At 49.4% G+C, this 24,374-nt stretch overlaps 2 protein-coding genes and 1 pseudogene across 2 annotated transcripts; all 3 read left to right on the plus strand.

Annotated features, from left to right (window-relative positions):
* The first annotated feature begins 2,528 nt into the window (after positions 1 to 2,528).
* Positions 2,529 to 3,895, plus strand: LOC124659080. Its single transcript, XM_047197032.1, has 4 exons — positions 2,529 to 2,635; positions 2,741 to 2,812; positions 3,059 to 3,495; positions 3,614 to 3,895. Exons 1-4 carry the CDS (start codon positions 2,606 to 2,608, stop codon positions 3,663 to 3,665), a joined length of 591 nt encoding a protein of 196 aa, XP_047052988.1. The 5' UTR covers positions 2,529 to 2,605; the 3' UTR covers positions 3,666 to 3,895.
* Positions 3,896 to 5,924: 2,029 nt separating this feature from the next.
* On the plus strand, positions 5,925 to 7,139 carry LOC124662434 (annotated as a pseudogene).
* An 11,574-nt stretch (positions 7,140 to 18,713) lies between these two features.
* On the plus strand, positions 18,714 to 20,348 carry LOC124662435 (dolabradiene monooxygenase-like). Its single transcript, XM_047200275.1, has 2 exons — positions 18,714 to 19,640; positions 19,743 to 20,348. The coding sequence occupies exons 1-2, from the start codon at positions 18,714 to 18,716 to the stop codon at positions 20,346 to 20,348; spliced, it is 1,533 nt and encodes a 510-aa protein (XP_047056231.1).
* Positions 20,349 to 24,374: the final 4,026 nt, after the last annotated feature.

The following is a 24,374-nucleotide window of genomic DNA, read 5'->3' on the forward strand; positions in this document are numbered from 1 at the left end:
GGCGGAGGAGGCGGAGGCAGGGAGGGTTCATGCGGGACTTGAGGTGCGTGCCCGCGTAGTTGGTTTTCCTCCTTTGTTTCGTTTCTAGCTGAGCGGTGATGTGCTCGCTCATTGGAAGGTCGAGCTTCTGCGATTTGCGGAGGAGACAATTGTTTCTACCTGAATATTGCGTGTTTAGGCTTAAGCAGGGCTCTGTGCCCTTTATCTAAAATAAATAAATATTGCATGTTTAGTTAATTCAATTGGTCAAATCTAGCTAGTACTAAAATGTAGGTGCACTGCGTCCGTATATATATTTTTTCTTCTGATTTGTTAGTTTGTAGTAATCCAAAGGAAACCAGACATTGAAATTTGGCTAGCTGTGCATTTGCATAATGTTTTGTTGATCCCTCCACTGTCAGAATTCTAGAGATTGTTGGTCAAAACGTACCCATTTGTCGCTCTAGGCTTCAGATTTATTGCAACTATATTTTGTGATTTTCGGTGTATGTTTTCTTTTTCCTAATTTTAGCCGCTTAGTGTTTTTGCTTGATTCCGTTGATGCAGTCAAAACTTTTGAAATACGTCTGATATACCCAATGTTTTATCTCTTCATAATATGAGCCATATGGGTGGAAAGTTTTCGCGTCATGAGTTACAATGGATTGACAGGATCCTGGGTGGGTACGATGATCCCACGCAGCAACTTCTATTGCGCGCACCAGAAGTGCTGATAAAGAGCAAGAACGCCGTGGAGTATGAGCGACGTATCAGTTGGTGGAGACGCAGGAGAATCAATCAAGACTATCACCAATCTGGTGGCGAAAGGAGAGCTAGGCTGCAGGTTGGAAAACAAGACGACGAGCAGAAGAAGGGGTGCGATGGCCGAACCTGCCTTGGTATGGCCATCTTTGTTGCCCTGCGGCTTGCCCAGATCGCTGCTGTTGCCACATGCATTGTGCTATCTTTAAATCGTCTCAAGAAGCAGGATTATGTGGACCCCCAGCACAAAGGCGCAGAAGACCACCGGAACATCAGGTGGTCCCTCAACATCTTCTACGGGCTGGTTTTCACCCAGGGCATCATCTTCATCGTCCTGCGGACCCCGGTGGTTTGGGCACTCGTGTTCTGCACCATCATCAAGTACAGACTGTATGGGCCTTCCGGCAGAATAGTAGTCGATCGCTACTGGAGGGACAACTACCTGGCATTCATCACTGGGAATTGGCGTGCCACCCTCAACATGAACCTCATCACCTTCGCCAAGCAGCTGGCGGTGTCCGACATCGCCGTTGACGACCAGTTAGTTGGGATCCGAGCCATGGACCGCATTCTTAGATCAGAGGAGTACAGCAGCCTGGCCCTCGCGAAGCTTCGAGCTTCCCTCGACACCGACGTACTGGGGAAGCTCATCGACATGCTAGGCTTCACCGGGACACGAGATGAGGAGGACATGAGAGGCCATGCTTCAAGAGTACTTCTCAAGCTCGCTCCAGACATTCTGCTCGACACTTTTCCTCAAGCCATCTATCTTATCACTTCTTCTCTGCTCAAGTCTATGGCAAGCAACATGGATGTGGACTTTGTCTGGTTCGGCTTGCGAATCCTAGACGAGCTCACCAACATCCAACAAAACTGTCGGCAGGCCGAGAAACTCATTGATCTACTACCCAAGATCATATACCTCACCAACCTTAACCTCCGGTGTTGTCATGGAAGCAGAAGAGTAATCTCGGACCCTTGGATTGAACAAGAGATTATTCCTCTGCTTCAAAGAGAAGAGGACATCCCTACTACTTCCATACGGAAGATTGACCAAGAAATCATCGTTGGCATGGCGCTCAAAATCTTGAGCAAGCTGGTAGCCACACCTGGTGATGCCGGGAAGAAGCTGAGGAAAGAAGCCTCAGCAAATATTCACCTTCTGGCCGATACCGGGATAATCTTGGGGCATGTGGGAGCAGCAAGAGTCGTAGCATGTTTAGCACTGGATGAAAAGGAAAAGATAGAGATTGGGAGATCTCCTGAGATCATAAAGAAGCTCAAGGAATGTCTTCTCTCCAAGGCGGCGCATGTAGATACCACCAAAGTGGCAGCCAAGTTATTACTTCTGGAGTACACCAACAACGAGCAGCTAAGCCAGATTAAGTCATCCATCCAGGATAAGAATATTAATTTGCCGGAAGATGAAGGCTTCTCTGTACCAACGACAGCCTTCATAGAAGCCCTTGACCTGGACCAACTTTTGCCACCATGGATGCAGAAGCAGCCGACTACCTTGCGAATTCTTGATCTTGAGGATGTGCTTTCGGCGGAACGGGAGAATCACTGTGAGGCAGCTGCCAAAGCACTAGCTGTTCTAACAAGTGGATGTGAAGAAAATGCTGTCGCCGTCCTAGAAGAGATCACTGTGAAAGAGATGGAGATGATAGTGGAGATGCTCTTCCCTCGGAACCGAGAGGAGAGCAGGAGGAGGATGTATGCCCGCTTACAACCAGAAACCATCCGGCTAGTGAACAAAATAGCATGTGCTTCCGAGGAGGATAGAGTGCGCACAACAAGTGTGAATGCAAAGCTACTACAGAACTTGCGTGCCCACGGAGGGACAGAGAAGTTTATTCAGCACATGAGAATAATAGACCAGGCACTGCCGCAGGTAACTTTGTTTAATATATTTTTTGCACTCCCTAATCCCTTTATATGTTCTGTTTACATTGGAAATTTCAGTAGAGCAAACATTTTTTTTGTCTAATTTGATTAGGTGCTGAAAGGCATCGTTGACCAAGTGGCCAAGCTGGAGCAGCCAGGATGTACCAATGAAAATTTAGCTAATGTAAGAAAATACTACTCAGTCCGTTGAAAATAAGTGACTGAGCTTTGTCTAGATACAGATGTATCTAGAGGCATTTCAGTGTGTAGATATATCTTTATCTAGACAAAGTTGAGTCACTTATTTCCGACAGAGGTTGTACCTTTTTTCTTTTGCTCTTTTCTGCTTCACCTATAGCTGGATTGAATTATTGATTTATTTCCTTCAAAATTAACTTTTTGTTCCTTTTGCATATATACGTGGATAAAGGATGATGGCCAGTGGGTTGAAGCAGGAAAGGTGTTTGAGAGTTTTATAGGCCTCACTGTGCAAATTTGTTACTGCCTGGATGCAAGTGGTTTTGCCAAAGCACTGGTTGTTGCCAACCTAACTGTGGATACGTTGGTCCTGAAGCTTAAGAAGATATTAGAATTATACAAGTATCCAACTACTGATTTTCCTAGCATAAGGCGAGCTACACTTGAGCTTATGACCTGGATGGTAGGAAACAACAAGTACAGAGAGACAATCCTGCAGTGTGGAGTGTACGAGCAACTGAAAGAAGTGGCAAAGACTCGTGGAAAACTTGAGAGCTTTCAACTGTTTCACTGTGATGTTGGGGTTGGTAGCGACCATACATCATCCATCTCTTCTCTCGTGAGTAATTTACGGGCACAGCTTGAGCTCTGCCCCGATTTCCATGAAAGGTAACTTATCTTCTTTTCTCCTCACAACATTGTTGTTCATTGAAATTTATGATATTCCTGTACTATTTTCTGCTGAGGTGTTTTCATCTAACAGTATTTAGCTGATTGTTATTTGCAGATCACGCTACTACGGGGAACATGCACGCACCATAACGGTTTTACTTGCTTAAGTGACACCTTTTGATTGTGTTTGGCATGAAGCATCGACTTGGCATTTGTGTACCAACCAATGCTCACATCAACGGTTCTGCTTTTTATTTCACGCAAGAGTGTCTGAATGTATGTGTCTACCAATGTGTACTTCTGTGCAAGTGGTTGTACTTTTGATTGATAGTGTTTATTGGGCCTGATTGTTGGTGACCAATGTATGCATTTCATTTTCTCTTTTCACACTGGTTAAATATTGTGGCAAATATAGCTTATGTAATACTATATTGTGTTTATTTTTTTTAGTAATATAAGTAAAATGTTCGCAGAACCTCACATGTAGAATTCATAATGTACAATACAAAAGTGTACTGATACAAAATATCTATATTTAAATAATTATTACTAAACATATATATACTTTGGACCCTCATCTTCTTTCTTCCTAGAAAAATCTCACAATAATATTCTTGCTCCCCACAAAATCTGACATTTGGAAAATATCTTGTTCTGTGTCATAATTACGCCTCTGGGAGGTAGTGAATTTGTGGCACCTCATTCCATTAGGCTGTTCATAGTGCCTCTAGGAGGTAGTGAACTTGTGGCTCCTCATTCCATTAGGCTGTTCATAGTAGGATATAAGGGTAGTGTCATAGTGTGATACTTATCCAGACATTTTGAAGAAAAAAATCTGAATTTTTGAATTGTTTCTATTCCATAGCAGTTCCAATGATTTTTTAATTAGTGCATATAATCGATTGTAATATACAATTACATTGTTCTCATCCAGTGTCAACCAAAGACTGAACATTTGCTTCAGCCAAGACAACATCGGCCGTACCATCTACCAAACAAAAGGGATTAGCGGTTCAACCCACACAGGACACATCCAATGCACGAAACCAAACAAAATGGACAACATGGTCTAGGCCACGTCCTCGTGTGGCCATGCCCCAAGTCGGTCTAGGCAGTCAATTACATTCTACGTGTTGCATCCAGATTTATGTATTACCGGTGCAATTAACTCATCTATTCACGCCGGTTCCCACAATCACTCGTCTTGAAACCATGGGATCCACTGCCGCCAAGCCTTGCACCGCCGATTCCACGTGAATCACGCCCACCGCTTCGACATGCCTCCTTGCCGCCACCCCAAGTCATCGATGGGCTTCCTCGGCGTGCGGCTGCGACAGTCTAGCCACTTCACGATAGAGATCACCGTCGATGGCTTGCGCTAGTGGCTTGGGATGTTCATGGCGCCAGAGCTCGCTGCGCGCGCCTATGATTTTCCCACTTGAACCTTCGGTTGGTGGAGATGAATTTCCTCGAGGTCGAGAGTCTCAAGGAGGCGGAGTTCCTCCTGTCGGTGGTGCGCATCGTCACCAGCGAGCAGGAGAAGGAGAACCGCAACGCATTTTTGCAAATTAGGGCTCACGGGTCCGACGAGGCGGCCATGGAGAAACTTCACCATGACCACCCGGAGCTCGTGCAGATGGAGCTCGAGTACTTCGCGGCAAGGGACATTGCGAAGAAGAAGAAGGTTGAGGCCACGGAGGCTGGCCCCTCCACTATCGACGTCTCGTCTAGCTCCTCCTCTGAGTTGGACTCCGATTTTTTGCAACAACTTTAGCAACCCGGACGACGAGGACTGGGTGATCTCTAGATGTTTAGGCCGAGTGTCGATGTCTATCTATCCTACTATCAAAGTTAGGGTCGAAGTGTCTAACTTTAGTGTTGAAGTGTCGAAATTTCTGTCGATGATTAGGGTTCAAGTGTTGAACTTTAGGTTTCTATGCATTGTCAAAGTTGAGTTTGAATGTACTACCGATCCTATCAATTAATTAGAAGTGTTAGAAATTAAATTACAAGTTTTTGAATTTAAGTTAAAATTGTTTAATTAGAAGATTGAACGGATCAAACAAGAAGAACTTGGTGTACATGTGCCCTTTTTTTGCATCATCTCAAAACCAACCGGTGTTTTGGTTACGTAAAACACACGTTATGCGTCAGGCTGATTCAGGGAAAAGTGACAGCGGCAACACGCCATGGACATGGTCTGGAGGTTGAAGATGAAAGACATCTCAAGACTTTCGTTATAATTTTTGTTTTTATTGAAGTATTTTATACTGTTCGATAATTCTCTTAATGCCACGGTTGTATTTAAAACGAGTCAAAGCTCAAAAGCGGGGCCTATGCTCTTTTTCCGCAGCAAAGGATATCTTGTCTCACAGTTTTGTCAACAAGAAGAAACCCTCGTCTGATCCTGTAAAACCCCCAAAAATATGGAAGGCCACGGACGGACTCTGGCGGCCGCATCGGTGGCAGTGGTGATCGGCGACGGCGACCTCCTCCGTGAGATCCTCCTCCGCCTCGGCTTTCCCCACTACCTTGTCCGCGCCGCCCTCGTCTCCAAGCGGTGGCTCCTCCATGCATCCGATCCGACTTTCCTCCGCCGCTTCCGAGTCCGCCACCCACCCCGCCTCCTCGGCTTCTACATCAGCTACGTCGGCAGGTCTCAGTTTGTGCCGCTCCCACTGCACCCGGAGCTCGCCGCTATCTCAAGCCGCGCAGCCTCCTCCTGCAACAACGCATTTGCCCGCAGACGCCAGTATATCCAACACTGCCGGAACGGCCGCACCATCTCCAGGTCCTTGGACGCAACTGGGTGGAAGTACGCCCTCCTGTCGCCGCTCCTCGCCGAAGACTCCGAATTGGTCATCCCTCGGTTTCCAACCCTGCTGCCCCACAATGACCACGCCCACCTCAATTGGTGGATCTACCTGCCCGAGGACGGGGGCCGCGACGGCATTACCTTCGTGCATCTCTGGAGGGCTGGGCGAAAGGTCTCCGCAGAGGTGTACGTCCTCGGATCCGGCGGATGGGGCGTCCCTAGCACCGCCACGACAGAGATTGAGCTCCCATGTCCCATAATCGGCCTTAAGGACATGTTGTGCCCCATGGCCCCCGTCCATGGCAAGATCTTCACGGCGGCGATCAGCGTTGGGTACACCCTCGGGCTGGATTTGACGGCGCCACGCTTCTTCGTCCTTGAGCACCCACATGGAGTAGGGAGCAATTTCATCCTCTCACATGCGGATTCCGGCATATATCTTGTCAATGTACAAGGGTTTCAGGTCAGTATATGGCTCCATAAGCTTAGGGGCGACGACTATGGTGCAGGTGGTTGGCTGTTGGTGGACACGTTTTGTGTCCACGAGGCATGGAAAAATGATGTGGGTGAAAGGAGGGCTGGAGGTTCTCTTGACATTGTTGCAGTTGGTGATAATGCGGAGTTTGCATTCTTGAATCATGCAGCAAGCGGTGCTGTCCTTTATGTTGATCTCAGGAGCAGGGTGGTTCAGAAGGTGTACGATCAACGTGATTCTGGTCATTTGCAGTGGTATGGCCACATTCGTATCAGTCCCCTTATGATGATCTGGCCTCCTGTCTTCCCGACACTTAATGGATGATATGATCAAGGGGAACGATTCCACTAATGTTCAATCTTCACAATATATATGTACTGGCCTACTACTGGGTATGACTTCTCTACCAGAAAACTTTATTTATTTGGTGAGGTGATGGAAGTGGATCATAATAAAAAAAAATTCTGACGGGTCCGTTTGCAGTTCCCTGTCTAATTAACTAATGTGTTTGTATGCTATTTGGCTGTGTGTTTCTCTTATTAGTCTGAACTGTGTTAGTGTGCGGAGTATCTGTCAATACTATCCAAATGCTATGTACGCGTAATTCAATCTGTTATTGTGCTCTTTGCATGTACTTGTTAGTTGTTACAAGTTGGTTGACAACATAATAAGTTTAGGAATGCAAAGTGTATACTCTCGTGTCACTGACGTACAACACTGCATGCTGCAGTTATGTAACTTGGATATTCAGAACCTCTGTTCGTTTCACCTAAAAAGACTGAAGATTACGACGGTGTATAGCAAGAGATGCAGCTTAACCGGCCTGAATCTTGTAAGATTAACCGCAGTGTGTATAAGACATTGATTGCTCAAATATTTGTCAGTAATCACTATTTTCTGGTACTGATCAGTAGTACAAAAAACTTTGGAAGACATCGAAATAAAACTGACTTGCTGCTACTGGAAAAGAAATCGGAGAAAGTACTGCTTGTGAAGGGAAGCTTATTTTATGCTTTGGACTGGAATGTCTCATACAAGTAGACAGGGTGCGGATATTGGATGTTTATGTTACAATTGTGGAAAATCTTCACAAGCAAAATGGCAAGATCTTCATGAAGGTACATCCTCGGGCTGGATTTGACGGCGGCACGCTTCTTCATCCTTCAGTACCCAGATGGAGTAGGGAGCAATTTCCTGCTCTCACGTGCGGATTCCGGTATATATCTTGTCGATGTAGAAGGGTTTCAGGTCAGTATATGGCTCCATGAGCTTAGGGGCGATGACTATGGTGCAGGTGGTTGGCTGTTGGTGAACACATTTTGTGTCCGTGAGGCATGCACACTTGTTTTGGGTGTCAGATGTGTGTCTCAGGATGGAGATCGCGTTGACATTGTTGCAGCTGGAGATAATGCAGAGTTTGCATTCTTGAATCATGCATCAAGTGGTGTTGTCCTTTATGTTATTCTCAGGAGCAGGGTGGTTGAGAAGGTGTATGATCAACATGATTCTGGTCATTCGCTGCCGTCTCGCCATACTCGTATTAGTCCTCTTATGATGATCTGGCCTCTTGTCTTCCCAGTACTTAAGAGATGATATGATCAAGGGAAACGATTCCACTATGTTCGATCCTTACAATATATGTACTGGCCTAATAATGGATATGACTTATGTACCAGGAAACTTTGTTTATTTGATGAGGTGATGGAAATGGTGATAAATGGAGGACCACACAATACAACTAAGCAGCATGTCCGTACAGGGGAGCGGAGGCGATAGGGTTGGCGACAGGGTTGGTGGTTTTCGAATTTGGGCCGCGGGGTGGCCTCGCCGGAGCGTTCGCCGAAGGTGCCGGCGGTCGAGATCGGCAAAGGCAAGGGAGCCCTGTGCTCGTGGCCGTCCCCAGGGAGGGGATGCGCCGTGGGAAGTTTTGGGCGCTGGAACTTGAGGTTTCGGACGACGAGGAGGAGTTGACCGAAGAGGGAGAGGAATCGGAATCAGGGGTGATTTCGGATTCAGGGAACCCGGTTGAGCGGCTTACGGCATCCATCTCCCTGGATAGCTTCATCCAGCGGGCGGAGGTTCTTGGGGGAACCCTTCGTCTTGGTCGCCGGTCAGCGTTTGCTCCTGGTGGGAGGGGCTCGCGCTTCCGACCGGTCATGACCCCACGTTTCCATCGTCAGGGAGATACCGAAAGAGTAATGGGGAGAAACGGCCGTAGGGACGCGTGGCTACCGCCCGCGGTAGTCGTGCACACACCGGAGTTGAGGCAGGGTGGTACGGTGTCTTCCCCGCAGACAGCGCCATCGGCGCCGATGGGCCCCACAGGTGAGGCTAGGGTTTGGGCGGGGGAGCGAAGGGCATGCTCCACGTCCCCTTTGGGGCTGAGTCTGGTGGGTTGGGCTGGGTCGGATTAGCCGTCTCCGAGGACGGTGGCTGATAGCGGTGGGCCGGCCTTGTGTTGGAGGCCCATGGGTTTGGAAGGTGGGAGTTTGGTTGGGCCTGAAGCGGTGGAGAAGGATCAACCACAGGTGGAGGCCTTGGGGGAGAGGCCCATCCCAGCTGGGCCACTTGGGGCGGCGGGGCCTGCTGAGCCACGGCCAAAAGTCCAGTTTCGATGGTTATGGGTGCCATCGGGCTGCGTCTCACTACAACTAGGGTTTCCGGCCAGGAGAGGAGAAGTGAGGAAAAGGTTAGGCGATCCACTCGCGCCGCCGCATCGCCATCTCAGGAGAGTGCCGGAGCCGCCGCAGATCTCGCGCTCGTTCGTGGAGGTGGTGCCATGGACCGCAGAGGAGAGGACTGTCGCAAGCGGAGGTTCGACGCCTACGGCAGCGGCGGAAGGCTAGAGGGCGGGGGTCGCGGTGCGGGTGAATGACAAGATGGTGGTGCTGGACGGTTCGATGGCGGTGGTGGCCGCTTCGATTGAGGCGGCAGGTCTGAGAGCTACATGTTGTAGGAAGAGGGTGGGGCATCAAGAGGAGAGGTTCCGCTACCAAGAGTCGAGTGGGAGCCGGCAGGCGGGCGATTACCGTGGGCAAGAGGGTGACCCACGGTACCAGGAGCGGGGCGGTGACTACTAGGGACCGCCGCCGCCGTGGTGGCCGAAGCAAGCGAGGAGAGAAGAGGAGACACGGGAGTGGGAGTTTCAACAAGTTGGGTCAGCTGCCAGAGGTCAGGGAGACCGGTCTGGCTTCGCCGGTTAGGGAGATCGTGCGGGAGGGCTGCAGAAGCAACAGTCTGCGGTGAGGGCGAAAGGGAAGAGAGGGGACGACAGTGGGGCAGGAGCGGAGCTAACAACAACAAAAGGTAAGAACAAGGCCTCCTCTACCAAGTTTGGAGCTCCGGTTGGGGGAATGTTTCAAGTATGGCCGGGAAGGCCACTTCCAGTCTGAATGCACCTTCCAGCCGTTGTGCATGAGATGCAGCAGCGAAGGGCACTTGTAAGAAAATTGTCCTTCTCGGGGCAACACTCTTCGGCTACAATCGATGTGGCATGCGATTACGGGTGGAGGCTTTTTCAACATTGATGTCGAGCCTCTCAAGGGGGTGGGCAACACCGGGAAGGTGTTCGCTGCGGCGATCAAGTTTTCGACGGTGCCGCTGTTGGTGGGGCAACTCTCTGATGAACTCAAGCTTTTGGTCGATGAACTTTGGGACTGGCAGGTTCGTAGGATTTCCGACTCGGAGTTCATGGTGGTCTTTCCATCTAGGGAGACGCGGCAGATGTGTACTATGAGTGGAAAGCTTTACCTGCCGATGAGCAAATCTGAGACCTTTATCCGCGAAGCGTTTCTTTCGACGAAAGTGAGCTTGGTGATTCCTTCCACCTGGATCAAGATGACATGTGTGCCAGTTGACCTCATGACAAAGGAACGACTGAGGGTGGCATTTGTCATGCTGGGCAGGGTTATTGATGTGGATGAGCTTTCCATCCTCAAATCGGACAGAGAGCCGATTTGGGTGCGCTTCCAGTGTCGCTTCCCGGAGCGTATAAGGGCTTGATTCAGGTGTTCATGAATGGGGAGGGTTTCACTATTGGGTTGCAGGCGGAAGCTCCACCAAGGGGTGGTCTGGGGGGTTCGGGAGGAGGGCCTTCGCCGCCACCACCTAGGAATGACCAGGATGAGGATGAATCAGATGATGTGTCTTTGGAGGGAGAGTGGAAGCACGGGAGGCGCATGAACGACCATGAGCAAAACAAAGACAAGGAGCCCGACGCGGGGGCGGGAACAGTGGGCTCCAAGTCGGTGGGGGTGGGATCCCACAGCGCCCCGCCAGCGGGAAAGGCGGCCGCCGCAGTGACAATAACCCCTAGGAGCCCCATCTTCCAATACGGCTCGAACCTTGGGAAGGGTTTGGAGGGGCTTGCTGGTGGTGGGTCACTCGAGGCTCCAGACTCTGACATTTCTATGTTGGAGCTGGCATCGGTGGGTGAGGACTCGATGCAAGGTGGATCCATGGTGCCGACGGAGGTGGCTACGCAGGTGGTGGACCCGGGGGTGGTGGACAGCTCGTCGGCTCGCGACCCTCCTCTAAAGCTGGCTCGGACGGGCCCCTCGGAGGAGGAGCGGAGGACGGCGGAGTTGGCGGCGGCGGAGTTGGGCATAGGGGTACCGGCGATCGACAAGGGTACGCAGGAACCGAGCCTCCAACAGCTGGCGGTGGCGGACATGTAGATGGTGCAGGGCCACGCCTACACCCGCCATGCGCCTTCCACGCCGGCGTCGGCGCTGCGCAAGAGTGCAAGGAACCATGGGGGCCCAGGCGGGGTCGTCGATGATGAGCAAGGTGCAGAGAAGAATCTGGAGGAGAAGTGCAAAAGGAAAGGTACGAATTCTGAACCTCTTGATCTCCTCCCGGATTCTCATCTTGCATCTGCGATTTTGGAAAGTGGGTTAGTTTTCTGACCAAGTGCTGGAAGTACGTTCGAGGCTCTGTCGGTAGTGCGTGCGTAAGAGAAGGTACAATCGGCCCTAGCGGCGACTGCGCGCCGTCTTGCCAGGGAGGCGGAGGCATGGGCAGCGGAAGCGGGCGTGTCTCATGGGAGGGATGCCCAGGCAGCGGAAGGTGTGCCGGAGAACTGCGAGAGCCCATGGGGCCCGAGGTGGCTGCTAGACAGCAGCCGGATTCGGATTTGTGCGGTGCGGTCGAGGGAGACACGCACGAGTTCGAGGATCACTAGGGAGAGGGGTTTGCCCCGGAGCTGCTTCCGTGGTGGAAGGGGCGCTGGTAGGGCAGGCGCAGGAGGCGAAAAAGGGGTCCCCGGCTAAGCCTCGACGACGAAAGGGGAGAAAGTCGTCTCTCACAGTCAGGAAGGGGAGTCACGAGCGTAAGAGTTCGTGATGAGGTTCTTGATTTAGAACATTGGAGGCTTTGGGGAGCCAGGGCGCGTCTCCCAGCTCAAGGATATATTCCAGGTGGAGAGGGTAGACTATTGGTTTGCAAGAGACGATCAAACAGGATTTCTCAGCGGTGGAGTTGAGGAGACTTGAGCATGGGGGACAATTAGCTTGGGATTGGCTCCCAGCTGTGGGGCACTCTGGGGGATGCTCCTAGGCTTCATGGAAGAGTGCTTCGAGGTGGGCAGTTGGAGGAAGGGCTCCTTCTTCCTTAGTGCAGATATCCTGCAAAGGAACAACAACTGCAAGTGGCGGTTTTTGTTGATCTATGGTCCGGCGGATCATGCCCGGACAGGGGAGTTCCTGAGAGAGCTAGAGAATGAGGTGGGAACATGCAATCTACAAATGGTGGTAGCTGGCGACTTCAACCTCTCATCCGCCGCACGGAGGATAAGAGCAATGGGGTGGTGAATTGGCCTAGGGTGCGCCGATTTAACGACGTGTTGGCGGGGCTAGCTCTCAGGGAGATTTGCCAAGAAGGGGCTCGCTTCACTTGGACAAACAACCAAGCTGCACCAATTCGTTCGGTACTTGACATGGGTTTCATCTCTACGGGGTGGGAGGCCCTTTTTTCCTTTGTGCTCGTTGACATCGATCACTAGAATCGGTTTGGATCACTGTCCGCTGATCTTCGACAATGGGAAGAAGGGGATGAAGAGGTCCTCTTGTTTCTTTTTCCAAACCTGGTGGTTTGGAGTGCCAGGCTTTGGAGAACTAGTGAGGAATAAGATGCTGCAGGCGGATCTAGAGGCTGGCCCTCACCGCTATAGTATTGACCGTTGGCAAGGGATTTCTCGAGGGCTGAGGCAATTCCTCAAGGGGTGGGCGCCAACTTAGGTAGGGAGAAGCGGGCCTTTAGGGAAGGTCTCATGCTACAGATGGCCTACCTGGATAGGGAGGATGCTGCTGGGGGGTTAGATGAGGAGGGATGGGCCTCCGTTACCACCTCGAGGATCAGATCATTCAGATGGACAAGCTCGAGGAGGAATACTGGAGACAACACAGCAGGGTGCAGTGGACGCTTAAAGGGGATGCATGTACGGCTTATTTCCACGCCTTTGTGAATGGCCACAGGACGAAGTGCATGATCCCTAGGCTTGTTACCGAGAATGGGGAGGTCTCGGAACAACAAGCCCTTGTGGAGCACATCTATGGCTTTTATCAAGGGCTGATGGGTGATACGTCTCAAACGTATCTATAATTTCTTATGTTCCATGCTACTTTTATGACAATACTCACATGTTTTATATACACTTTACATCATTTATATGCATTTTCCGGCACTAACCTATTAACGAGATGCCGAAGCGCTAGTTGCTGTTTTCTGCTATTTTTGGTTTCAGAAATCCTACAAAGGAAATATTCTCGGAATTGGACGAAATCAACTCCCATGGTCTTATTTTTCCACGGAGCTTCCAGAAGACCGAAGAGCATACGAAGTGGGGCCACGAGGTGGCCAGACCATAGGGCAGCGCGGCCAGGGAGGGCCCCGCGCCGACCTACGGTGTGGGTCCCTCGCCAGCCCTCCGACTCTGCCCTTCCGCCTACTTAAACTCTCCGTCGCGAAAACCCTATGACCGAGAGCCACGATACGGAAATACTTCCAGAGACGCCGCCGCCGCCAATCCCATCTCGGGGGATTCAGGAGATCGCCTCCGGCACCCTGCCGGAGAGGGGAATCATCACCGGAGGGCTCTACATCATCATGCCCGCCTCCGGATTGATGTGTAAGTAGTTCATCCTTTGACTATGGGTCCATTGCAGTAGCTAGATGGTTGTCTTCTCCTCATTGTGCTATCATGTTTAGATCTTGTGAGCTGCCTATCATGATCAAGATCATCTATTTGTAATGCTACATGTTGTGTTTGTTGGGATCCGATGAATATTGAATACTATGTCAAGTTGATTATCAATCTATCATACATATGTTGTTTATGTTCTTGCATGCTCTCTGTTGCTAGTAGAGGCTCTGGCCAAGTTGATACTTGTGACTCCAAGAGGGAGGATTTATGCTCGATAGTGGGTTCATGCCTCCATTGAATGCGGGACGAGTGACGGAAAGTTCTAAGGTTGTGGATGTGTTGTTGCCACTAGGGATAAAACATCAATGCTTTGTCTAAGGAGATTTGTGTTGATTACATTACGCACCATACTTAATGCAATTGTATGTTGTTTGCAACTTAATGCTGGAAGGGGTGCGGATGCTAACCCGAAGGTGGACTATTTAGGCATAGATGCATGTTTGGATAGCGGTCTATGTACTTTGTCGTAATGCCACTGATTAAATCTCATAGTAATCATCATGATATGTATGCATCTCTATTTGTCAATTGCCCAAGCTGTAATTTGTTCACCCAACATGCTATTTATCTTATGGGAGAGACACCACTAGTGAACTCGTGGACCCCGGTCCATTCTTTTACATCCGAATACAATCTACTTGCAATCATTGTTCTCTACTTGTTCTTCGCAAACAAACATCATCTTCCACACTATACATTTAATCCTTTGTTTACAGCAAGCCGGTGAGATTGACAACCTCAGCTGTTACGTTGGGGCAAAGTATTTTGATTGTGTTGTGCAGGTTCCACGTTGGCGCCGGAATCCCTGGTGTTGCGCCGCACTACACTCCGTCACAAACGACCTTCACGTGGCCCTTGACTCCTACTGGTTCGATAAACCTTGGTTTCTTACTGAGGGAAACTTGATGTTGTACGCATCACACCTTCCACTTGGGGGTCCCAACGGGCGTGTGCTTTACGCGTCATCAATGGGGTCTAAGGGAGAGGAGAGGGCCTTCTCCCTGGCCCATGACCTTTGGCCTGAGTCCCACCGTGTCTCGGAGGAAGAGAACAGAGACCTGGCCCTCACCTTCTCTCCTCAGGAGCTTGAGCAGGTTCTGGCCGAGATGAAGCTGGACTCTGCTCCAGGACCGGATGGGCTACGGGTGATTTTCTTTAAGAGGTTCTAGGAGAGCCTTAAGGGTCCCATTCTGGCGGTTCTAAATGACTTCGCCCTAGGGAGGGTGGATATTGCACGGCTAAATTTTGGGATCATCTCGCTCATCCCTAAGGTGAAAAGGGGCTGACACGACTAAACAATTTAGACCAATTACTTTGATCAAAGTTATCTTTAAATTCGTTGCTAAACCATATGCGACTAGACTTGCACTGATAGCCCATAGGACGATTGATCACAGCCAATCGGCTTTCATTAATGGTCAGAGTCTACACGAGGGGGTGCTAGCTCTACATGAGATTGCTCATGAGCTGAGAGTGAAGAAGTTAAAAGGCCTTCTGCTAAAACTTGATTTTGAGAAAGCATAAGATAGAGTGAACTAGGAGTTCCTGCGTGAGGTGCTGACGAGGAAGGGTTTCTCGAGTGGCATGGTGCACCTCTTGATGCAGCTGGTGTCTGGGGGACAGACGGCCATCAACATCAACAGTGAGGGTGGCCCTTTTTTTAGGAATGCGCTGGGAGTGAGGCAAGGGGACCCACTCTCCCCCATTCTGTTTGATTTCATGGTGGATGCTCTGGCCGCAATTCTGGCGAAAGCGAATGAGGCCGGACATATCTAAGGGGTGGTTCCCCATCTCATCCCAGGGGGGTCTCCCATCTCCAGTGTGCGGATGATACCATGATCTTGATTGAGCCCCGTACTTTGGGAGTAGCAAACCTCAAATTACTCCTGCTCTGTTTTGAGAATATGTAGGGGCTTAAGATAAATTTCTCGAAGAGAGAAGTTGTGGTGACAGGGGTCTCCGAGGAGGAACAGCTAAGGGTAGCTGAGGGGCTTAACTGTAAATTGGGGAGCCTCTCGATGAAATATTTGGGACTCCCAGTTTCTGACAAATCACTCTCAGTGGCAGACTGGCACTTCCTAACTGAGAAGGTGGGTCATAGGTTTGACCCATGGCAAGCTCTTCCTAGCGTCTGCGGGTAGGCTGGAACTGGCTATCTCATGCCTCTCGAGTCTTCCGGTGTTTGCGATGGGTCTTTACCTCCTAGCTACATGACTTGACGCATGGGGCTATGAACAAATCTAGGTCTCGCTTTTTTTGGGAAGGGGTGGGGACCAAGAGGAAGTATCACATGGTGGATTGAGACACGGTATGCAAGCCCAAAGCTTTTGGGGGTTTGGGAATCTCAATACCAAACACATGAACATTGCTCTGATATTGACATGGGTTTGGAAGCTTTACCAGGGTGAGGAGGGTCTATGGGCGGACCTCCTGAGGGCTAAATACCTCGGAGACCACGATTTGTTCTCCCCGAGGGTACCCACGAGTGGCTCCTAGTTCTGGAATTCCATTTAAAAGGTGAAGTGGTTTTTCAAGCTTGGGGCTAGGCATCAGGTCCATGATGGGTCAGAACTTACTTCTGGATGGACTGGTGGACGGGGTCAGGTCCGCTCAGGGTTAGCTTTCCACACCTGTTTGATTGTTGTGACAACTCATCCACGATGGTCGTAGTGGTCCTCTCTTATATTAGAATGAGATGCCAGTTCATTCATCATGTAAATTAGCCGAGATTCATCATGAACATTCATAACACTGAAAAAGTTAGGATTGTCGGATTGCATTTTCACAAAATAGTCACGAATAGCTTTAGCATCACCAATTCCAAGTTTCAACCTTCTTTCTTTCTCTAGAAAATTGCGACAATCTTTCTCACGAAAAGTTAGGTTCTCATGACCATCCGCTTACACTACGAGAGAATTAAAATTCTTGTTTACTCGTATTCCATCCCGGTCATTCAACAACAGCCCCCGCTTAACATTAAAATCCATCTTTTTGTTGCATCTGAACAACCGAGATTTGAGTGGACTCAATGAATGATTGTGATCCAAAATTAATGACCTTTGAAACTTGAAACTTCCCATCATGAAAACGTGTAATATTAATTTTAGCTTTGCATTCTAACCCGGCTGATGGATTTGGCCTCAGCAATTTTTTTGAGTTGGATTGAGTCTTACCATAGCAAGAGCAACAAAGTGTAAGGTACTTTAGCTCTCCATCATCATTAGTATGCTAGCTTCTTTTCGTGACACCGAATCCTTTGGATTTAGCATATTCTTCGTAGTATTCTCGCACATCATTCTCACTATCATATCTCCTGCCCAACTCAGAATCTTCATGTAAGGCATGTTATTGAGCTTCATCGTGATCATGTGCAAGTTCTGCGTTGGCTTCCGTCTCTTGCTCAAACCCATCATCGTTTCTTGAAATAGACATGTCACTTGAATCTTGAACACCAGTAGTCTGATTATCCATCCCTACGGAGTACAGATCATCACATTAGAATTTAGGTGAATTGAAACAATGAATATCATCACCTGTAGAGATATGTTATGTGCGGTCAGATTTCAGAAACCATGAATATCCCATCACCAGAACGCATGAATATACTAGGTTCACATGGTCACGATTGCAAGAAAATACTAGGTTCACAATAGATATGTTTACCTGCTAATTCTGATCAATCTTATGTTGTTGTACAAAGATTATTCAGAAAATTAATGAACAAGCTTAGGAAGCAGCGTCCGGTCGATCTGTCACGAACAGAGAAAGAGATGCCGGCATCCTGGCCGATCAGTCATGAAGGAGAAAGAGCAGATGCTGACGTTCTAGTCTATCAAACATGAAAGGCTAGATGGCGATGTCCTATTCGATCAAGAGATAGCAAAGACGCCGTCGTCTTCGATGTGGAAGGACGAAAATCTGAACTACAGCTAACCTGAGCCGCCGGCTGTTTTCCCGTAAATTTCTGGATCAGTTTTTCCCTGTCCACTTCCTTCGCGGTTCGCGCGAAGGGCCTCCATGTCATCCCGTAAGGCTTTCCCGTAAATAAATTAAGTAAGTGTAGCATTACCGCAAGAACGTATGCAATGACAGGACAGTACTACAAGACAAACAAACAGAAATGTCAACTTATGCTACAGGAGCCTGGGGCTAAAAGACACCGGTGTACTACTATCGTGCACCTCTGCTAAACATCTGCACACGTGAAGTAAGTTCTTGTATCTCAAGAAAGCACGAACGACGGTGATACGCGTGCGCAAGGAGCAGGTGCTCCACTACACACTTTTTCCGGCAATGTATACTTTGGAGCTCATCGTCCAGCACTCTTCCAATTCCAAGCCAAGCTGAAATGATCTGTCATAGAGCGTAAGAGACCGAGGCCAAGTGACACTGTGACACCTCTCGTGTTGACCATGCGGAACAAGCCACAGGCATGCATGTAGCTACTCGTATCGGTGACTGCGGCCGCCTTTTATGCTGGGTACGGCATTGACTGGTTTAAGCTAGCCGCCGTGACCGCCGACGACCAAACCACGGAAACGGTGCCGATCCACCGGCCTCTCTCCCATCGAAGCCAGACCCTTTATAAATACACGTATAATCGTAAATACATGTGCCATGCAAACCTAAGGTCCACCTCGATACATCCTCATTTGCCTACTCGATTCAAAGGCCACGCCGAGGTAGCTCGATCGTAGCTGCACCCACCACCAACAAATTGAACAATGGAGCTTGGATCGTTGCCGCTGCTCGGCTTCCTTGTCTCACTGATCTTCTTATTGCTCGTCAAACACGTCGTGAGCATTTGCACTTGCTCCGCGCCAGGGAAGCCACGGCTGCCGCCTGGGCCATGGAAGCTGCCGCTCCTGGGCAGCCTCCATCACGTCCTGCTGTCGCGCTACGGCGACCTGCCGCACCGGGCCCTGCGTGACCTCTCCGGCATACACGGCCCGCTCATGCTGCTCCGTTTCGGCGTCGTACCCACGCTGGTCGTCTCCTCCGCTGAGGCCGCCAGGGAGGTCCTCAAAACGCACGACACCGCCTTCGCCAGCCGCCACCTGTCGCCCACGCTGGCCGTCTTCAGCCGCGGCGGCCAAGACATCCTCTTCTCGCCCTACGGCGACCTGTGGCGCCAGCTCCGCCGTGTCTGCGTCCTAGAGCTCCTCAGCACGCGCCGCGTGCAGTCCCTCCGCCACATCCGCGAGGACGAGACCGCCGGCCTGGTCCGCTCCCTTGCGGACGAGTGCGCTCGCACCGGCGGCGTCGGCGCCGTGGTCGATATCGCCGAGCGGATGTCGCACGTGATAAACAACATCGTGGTGCGATCGGCCATCGGCAGCCGATGCCCGCGGCGCGACGAGTTCGTGCGCGAGATCGATGAGTCGGTGAAGCTCACCGCCGGCTTCAACCTGGCCGACCTGTTCCCCTCGTCCACGCTGGCGCGCTGGCTCAGCGGCGGGCTTCGCAAGGCCGAGCGGTGTAACCAACAGATGTGCGACATCATGAAGGACATCATCCTGGAGCGTACTACTGCAGGCGCCCATGGACGTAGCGACGGCGAGGAGGACATACTCAGCGTGCTGCTCAGGGTGCAGAGCGACGGCGGCGTGCAGTGCGCCCTCACCACCGAGATCATCACCACCGTCATCCTGGTTACTGCCCCATCTCTGATCTCACCATGAATCATTCCATTCTTCAAGCGCTAGGAAGGAATAATACGATCTCTTCTTAATTACCGAATTAACTCACACCAGGAGATTTTTGCTGCCGGGAGCGGGACGTCATCCACGACACTCGAATGGGCCATGTCGGAGCTGGTAATGAACCCGCATCTCCTCCGCAGGGCCCAAGCGGAGGTGAGGGGCGCATTCAAGGGGCAAATCAAGATAACAGAGGGCGACGTGGGAAAGCTAAGCTACCTTCATCTGGTGATCAGGGAGACGCTGCGCCTGCACGCGCCGGTGCCGTTCCTGCTGCCCAGGCAGTGCCGGGAGCGGTGCGAGGTGATGGGCTACGACATCCCCGAGGGGACAAAGGTGCTGGTGAACACTTGGGCGATGTGCAGGGATGGCGCATACTGGGAGGACGCCGAGGAGTTCAAGCCACAGAGGTTCGAGGCGAGCACCGCCATGGACTTCAAGGGCGGCGACTTCGAGTTCATCCCCTTTGGGGCAGGCAGGAGGATGTGCCCCGGCGTGGCGCTCGGCCTGGCCAACATGGAGCTCGTGCTCGCCAGCCTCCTCTACCACTTCGACTGGGAGCTTCCGAGCGGTGATGAGCTCGACATGTCCGAGTCCTTCGGCATCACAATACGGAGGAAGTCCAAGCTCGTGTTGCGCGCGACGCAGCGTTTTCCATGAGCGAATTACTAACGTATATGCTCCCTCCGTTTCATGTGACGCCCCGCGGAGTACTCCTAGTTATGCTGTCCCAGAAAATAAAGTGTGATCCCTTCTCTTAATGTTTGGTTGTGACTATTTCTCAAACCTCATTTAATCAGATGATTTTATTAAATTTCTGTTGCAATACTAGCACGAGAAATCACGAAGTAAATTCAATGATTCGAAGCATTCTTTTAGTTACATCTCCACTTGCAACTAAGAAAAATCTCAGTTGCAATCTCACTTGCAACCGAAATAAAAAAAAAAAAACTCAGTTGTAACTCATATACACTAATCACGATGCAAATTGAATGGTGTAGGAGTTAACTGAGCACGAACTTAGTTCTCGGCTTAAAAACTACCAAATCCCGTAATTCTTTAGTATCAGATAATTTTGTCCTCGCACGCACTACCGGAAAATCAATTTCTGCTGAATGGGATTGTTTGCTGAGTGTAAACAGTTTAAAACTTGGCAAACAACCTTTTTTACCAAGTGCCACGCCAAAACACACGAACAAGGAGTTAGTATTCAGCAAAGATGGAAAGAAATTCAGCAAAGAGTCGGAAAACACGTTGGTGCAAAGAATCACAAATACACACGCAAACAAATACGAACGGCAAAGAATGGTGACTATTACTGTTGGAGATGGGACCTAGAGGCAAATAATAAAGGTTTAATATCATATCTCATTAGTTCAAAATAAGTTTTATGTTATGCTATAAATGTATCAATTGGAAATATTAGTACATGTGTGGTATGTAAACAAATCAGAGTCCCTGATGAGACTATGTGGAAACTAGCTCATTAGTCAAGAGATGATCGAGGTTTCCCGATCATGGGCATTTCTGTCAATTGGATCATATTAGATGAATGATATGATGCACATACCCAATAAAAGTATGGCGACTGCTTCCATAGACCCCCAACGTCGAACGGGTATGTTGAGCGGAACACAAGAACGACCCAGATTACTCCGCGGCGAGGGGCAGGATCGTCTTTTCAACTTCGATTCGGGTATAGAAATGCCCGCTCCAAAACCCGCAGGACCCGTTAGCCCGAGGAGGTACGCGTATCACCGCGAGAATACATACACGCCCGTACACCTCTTCCGCGTACACGCCCGTACCCCTTCCGCGTACACGCCCGTCAATGCCCACGGGTCCACACACGGGTCCACGCACACGCGCACAGTCCAAAAGAGTCCACTACTTTATCCCCAGTCGGCCGCATCCCCTCCCCACCATCCCCATTTCCGGCAAAACGCGAGAGGAGAGAAAACCCTAACCCTAGTTCTTCGGCGAACGAAGCCTCTCTCCCTACACTCCCATTTCTTCGGCGGCGCAGATCCGGCAATGGACATGAACCTAGCCGCGGCCGCCGCTGGTTTGGAGGGCGGAGAGGGAGCGGCCGCGGCTGCGGCCGCGGGGGCGGCCGCGGGAGAGGTTGCGGGAGCGGGAGCGGCGGGAGCGGGAGCCGGAGCGGGAGCGGGCTGCGCCGCCTCGCCGCGGCGGCGGACATCGGCGCGGGAGCTGCCGGTGCCGATCCGGGCGGCATCGCCGATGCGGTGGCTGCTGCTGCTGCTCGCGCCGCCGCCGATAGGGAGGCGGCGTACAAGGAAATCGACGCCATGTACGAGGCCAGCCGATACGTCCAGCCCCGCGAGGTAAATCTATGTCTCCCCTCTCAGATCTGGTAACCCCCGCAAAGTAGATGTAGTAGATGCGCGTGGATGCTATGTCGATCCGGTAACTGCAGCTATGTCCTCGAGTACATCGAGCCCTCGCGAGTTAGATCTACTCCCTCCGTCCAGTAAATAAGTGGATCTTGTATTAAAAGCAACAAACATTGGCGAGTTAATATTACTAGTTGAATGCCCGTTGTGATCTCGTATCCAAAGCAACAAACATTCATTTTTCTTGCACTTCTTCTACCATTGTGATCTTGTATCCAAAGCAATAAACTTTGTATTAAAATCATTACCGTGTACCACTATAAGAAGACGATACCATTCAAACTATTGTGGATTCAGCTAAATTATTCTCAAACAACAAATAAGATACAACTACTAAATAAGCCACTTGCCTAATATAAATGAAAGTTGCAGTCATACTAAGTTGGTTTGGAGCTTCTTCATATAGAAATGAGCCTATTTGCCGTTGGGGATTGAAATGGGTCAAGAGCTGAAGGTTTGCTCGTTTACCATGATTTGGATACGCAAGAATGTATGATAAACGACTTGAGAACCACTTTTTAATACAGACCTCTCATTTGAATTTTTAAACAAGAAAAACATAGTTAACAGAGTGTTGAACCGTGTAGAAAAGCAATATAAGGCACATCTAAATTTTTACAGACATAAATACTAAACATATGTGCTGACAAGTGTTAAACAAGGAAAAAGTATTGGTATTTCAGACCTTGATTGTGGATCGGGTCCTTGCCCCGTTTCCCCGTAGATTCAGTGAATTATGGGAAAGCTTTTTTATGTCGGATGGAAAACTCATCATTTACATCCCGATGTATGTATCAAACAAACCAGAAATAATATTTATTATATCAGCTATCGCTTTATGTCCGCCGCTTGCATAAGAACATAAAGTCCTAAGGAAATTCAAACTTATGCTCAAATTATAAACAGAACAGAAAAATAGTAATTGGACTTCCACTAAGAAAAATAAAAGATATGTTCAAATGAAAGCTACCGCTTTCTTCATGAAAAAAGTACTATAGGAAACAAAATCAGCAACATATGTGACAAGGTAACCAAAAATGGACTGCCTTTTGACAACCCGCAAACCTAGAAATTTTAGGTGGTTGAAGAATGCCTACCTACAGCTTGATTTGTTTTTGGATGTCGTAGAAACTCTTAGTAAGCTATTATTTTTGAAATTATTCATGCTTAGTAGTGACTCTTCAGGTTTGCCGAATGTGTGGAAAGTCCTTTCTTGGCGGTATGTAAATCTTGTACCAATATAGAAAGCATAAATACATTATCTTTAACAGTTTGTAAATCGTGTATCCAAACTCTCATGGTTAAAGTTTGCTCTCTATGTTCCTCAGGTATGAATTGTAAGAATTACTCATTAAATTTAGCAGTTAATATTAAGAAGATATGAACTTTGTGAATACCATACCATGTTCTCGCATCCTTTAGCCGCTTCCTCACATGTGCCCCTTTATTTGCAAGTACAACACAGATGACGACGTCGACGAGGACAACTTTGAGTCCTACGTGCAGAGGCAGGTCAAGGGATTCGAGTCTCGGATTCTCGAAGACAAGTGCGGAGGGGAAAGCATGCTTGCCCCTTCGTCCCTCGCAAGGTGAAGGACGGCGCGCCGGCTTCCCTTGAGATGCATGCTATGGACACTCGCAACAGCCGCCCCCGAGTGGCGGGGCAAGGCTGACCACGAGGCACTTGCAAGGTTTCGCCGGGTCCTCGCCTTCCCCGTTACGGCAGGATCCTCAAGAGGCGTCGCAACATCCGAACCTACCATGCATGCCTCAGCCCGATGCTCGCCCCCGTATATATGTTATGTCCTTGGAGCTTATTTCTCGTCTCGGTTGTAATGGATAACTAAGAACTTTTAGGTTTAATGTGTGTACGTAGAACCTTAAGTTCTACTTATGGAATTTCTTAGTACTAATTAAGAACTTATATCTCCAAGTGTTATGCATGAATGCCCGCTTGTTTAGATAAATGCTAGTTATGACCGTTATGCATGAATGCCTCGCTTGTTTAGATAAAGGCGCCTTAGATAAATGCTAGTTATGACAGCTTATGCATGAATGCCTTGTTTAGATAAATGCTAGTTATAACTTTTAAGCATGAATGCCTTGTTTAGATAAATGCTAGTTATAATCATTACTCTTTTATCTAGATAAATGCTAGTTATAACTGTTATGCATGAATGCCTTGTTTGTTATTCTCATGCATAGATTGTTTTTCACATAGACTGCTCAGTCTCCGTAGCCAAACTTGTTCGATCCCTCGATAACAAAGTCA

This window comes from Lolium rigidum, chromosome 6, assembly GCF_022539505.1.
Source record: "Lolium rigidum isolate FL_2022 chromosome 6, APGP_CSIRO_Lrig_0.1, whole genome shotgun sequence".
NCBI classification, from domain to species: Eukaryota; Viridiplantae; Streptophyta; class Magnoliopsida; order Poales; family Poaceae; genus Lolium; species Lolium rigidum.

Excerpts from the sequence above, each read along its gene's own strand:
- LOC124659080 (XM_047197032.1), top strand. The coding sequence starts at position 2,606 with ATGAGAATAATAGACCAGGCACTGCCGCAG. Across the intron at positions 2,813-3,058 it reads CCAATGAAAATTTAGCTAAT|GATGATGGCCAGTGGGTTGA; the intron begins GTAAGAAAATAC and ends ACGTGGATAAAG. Across the intron at positions 3,496-3,613 it reads TGCCCCGATTTCCATGAAAG|ATCACGCTACTACGGGGAAC; the intron begins GTAACTTATCTT and ends TGTTATTTGCAG.
- LOC124662435 (XM_047200275.1), top strand. The coding sequence starts at position 18,714 with ATGGAGCTTGGATCGTTGCCGCTGCTCGGCTTCCTTGTCTCACTGATC. Across the intron at positions 19,641-19,742 it reads TCATCACCACCGTCATCCTG|GAGATTTTTGCTGCCGGGAG; the intron begins GTTACTGCCCCA and ends AACTCACACCAG.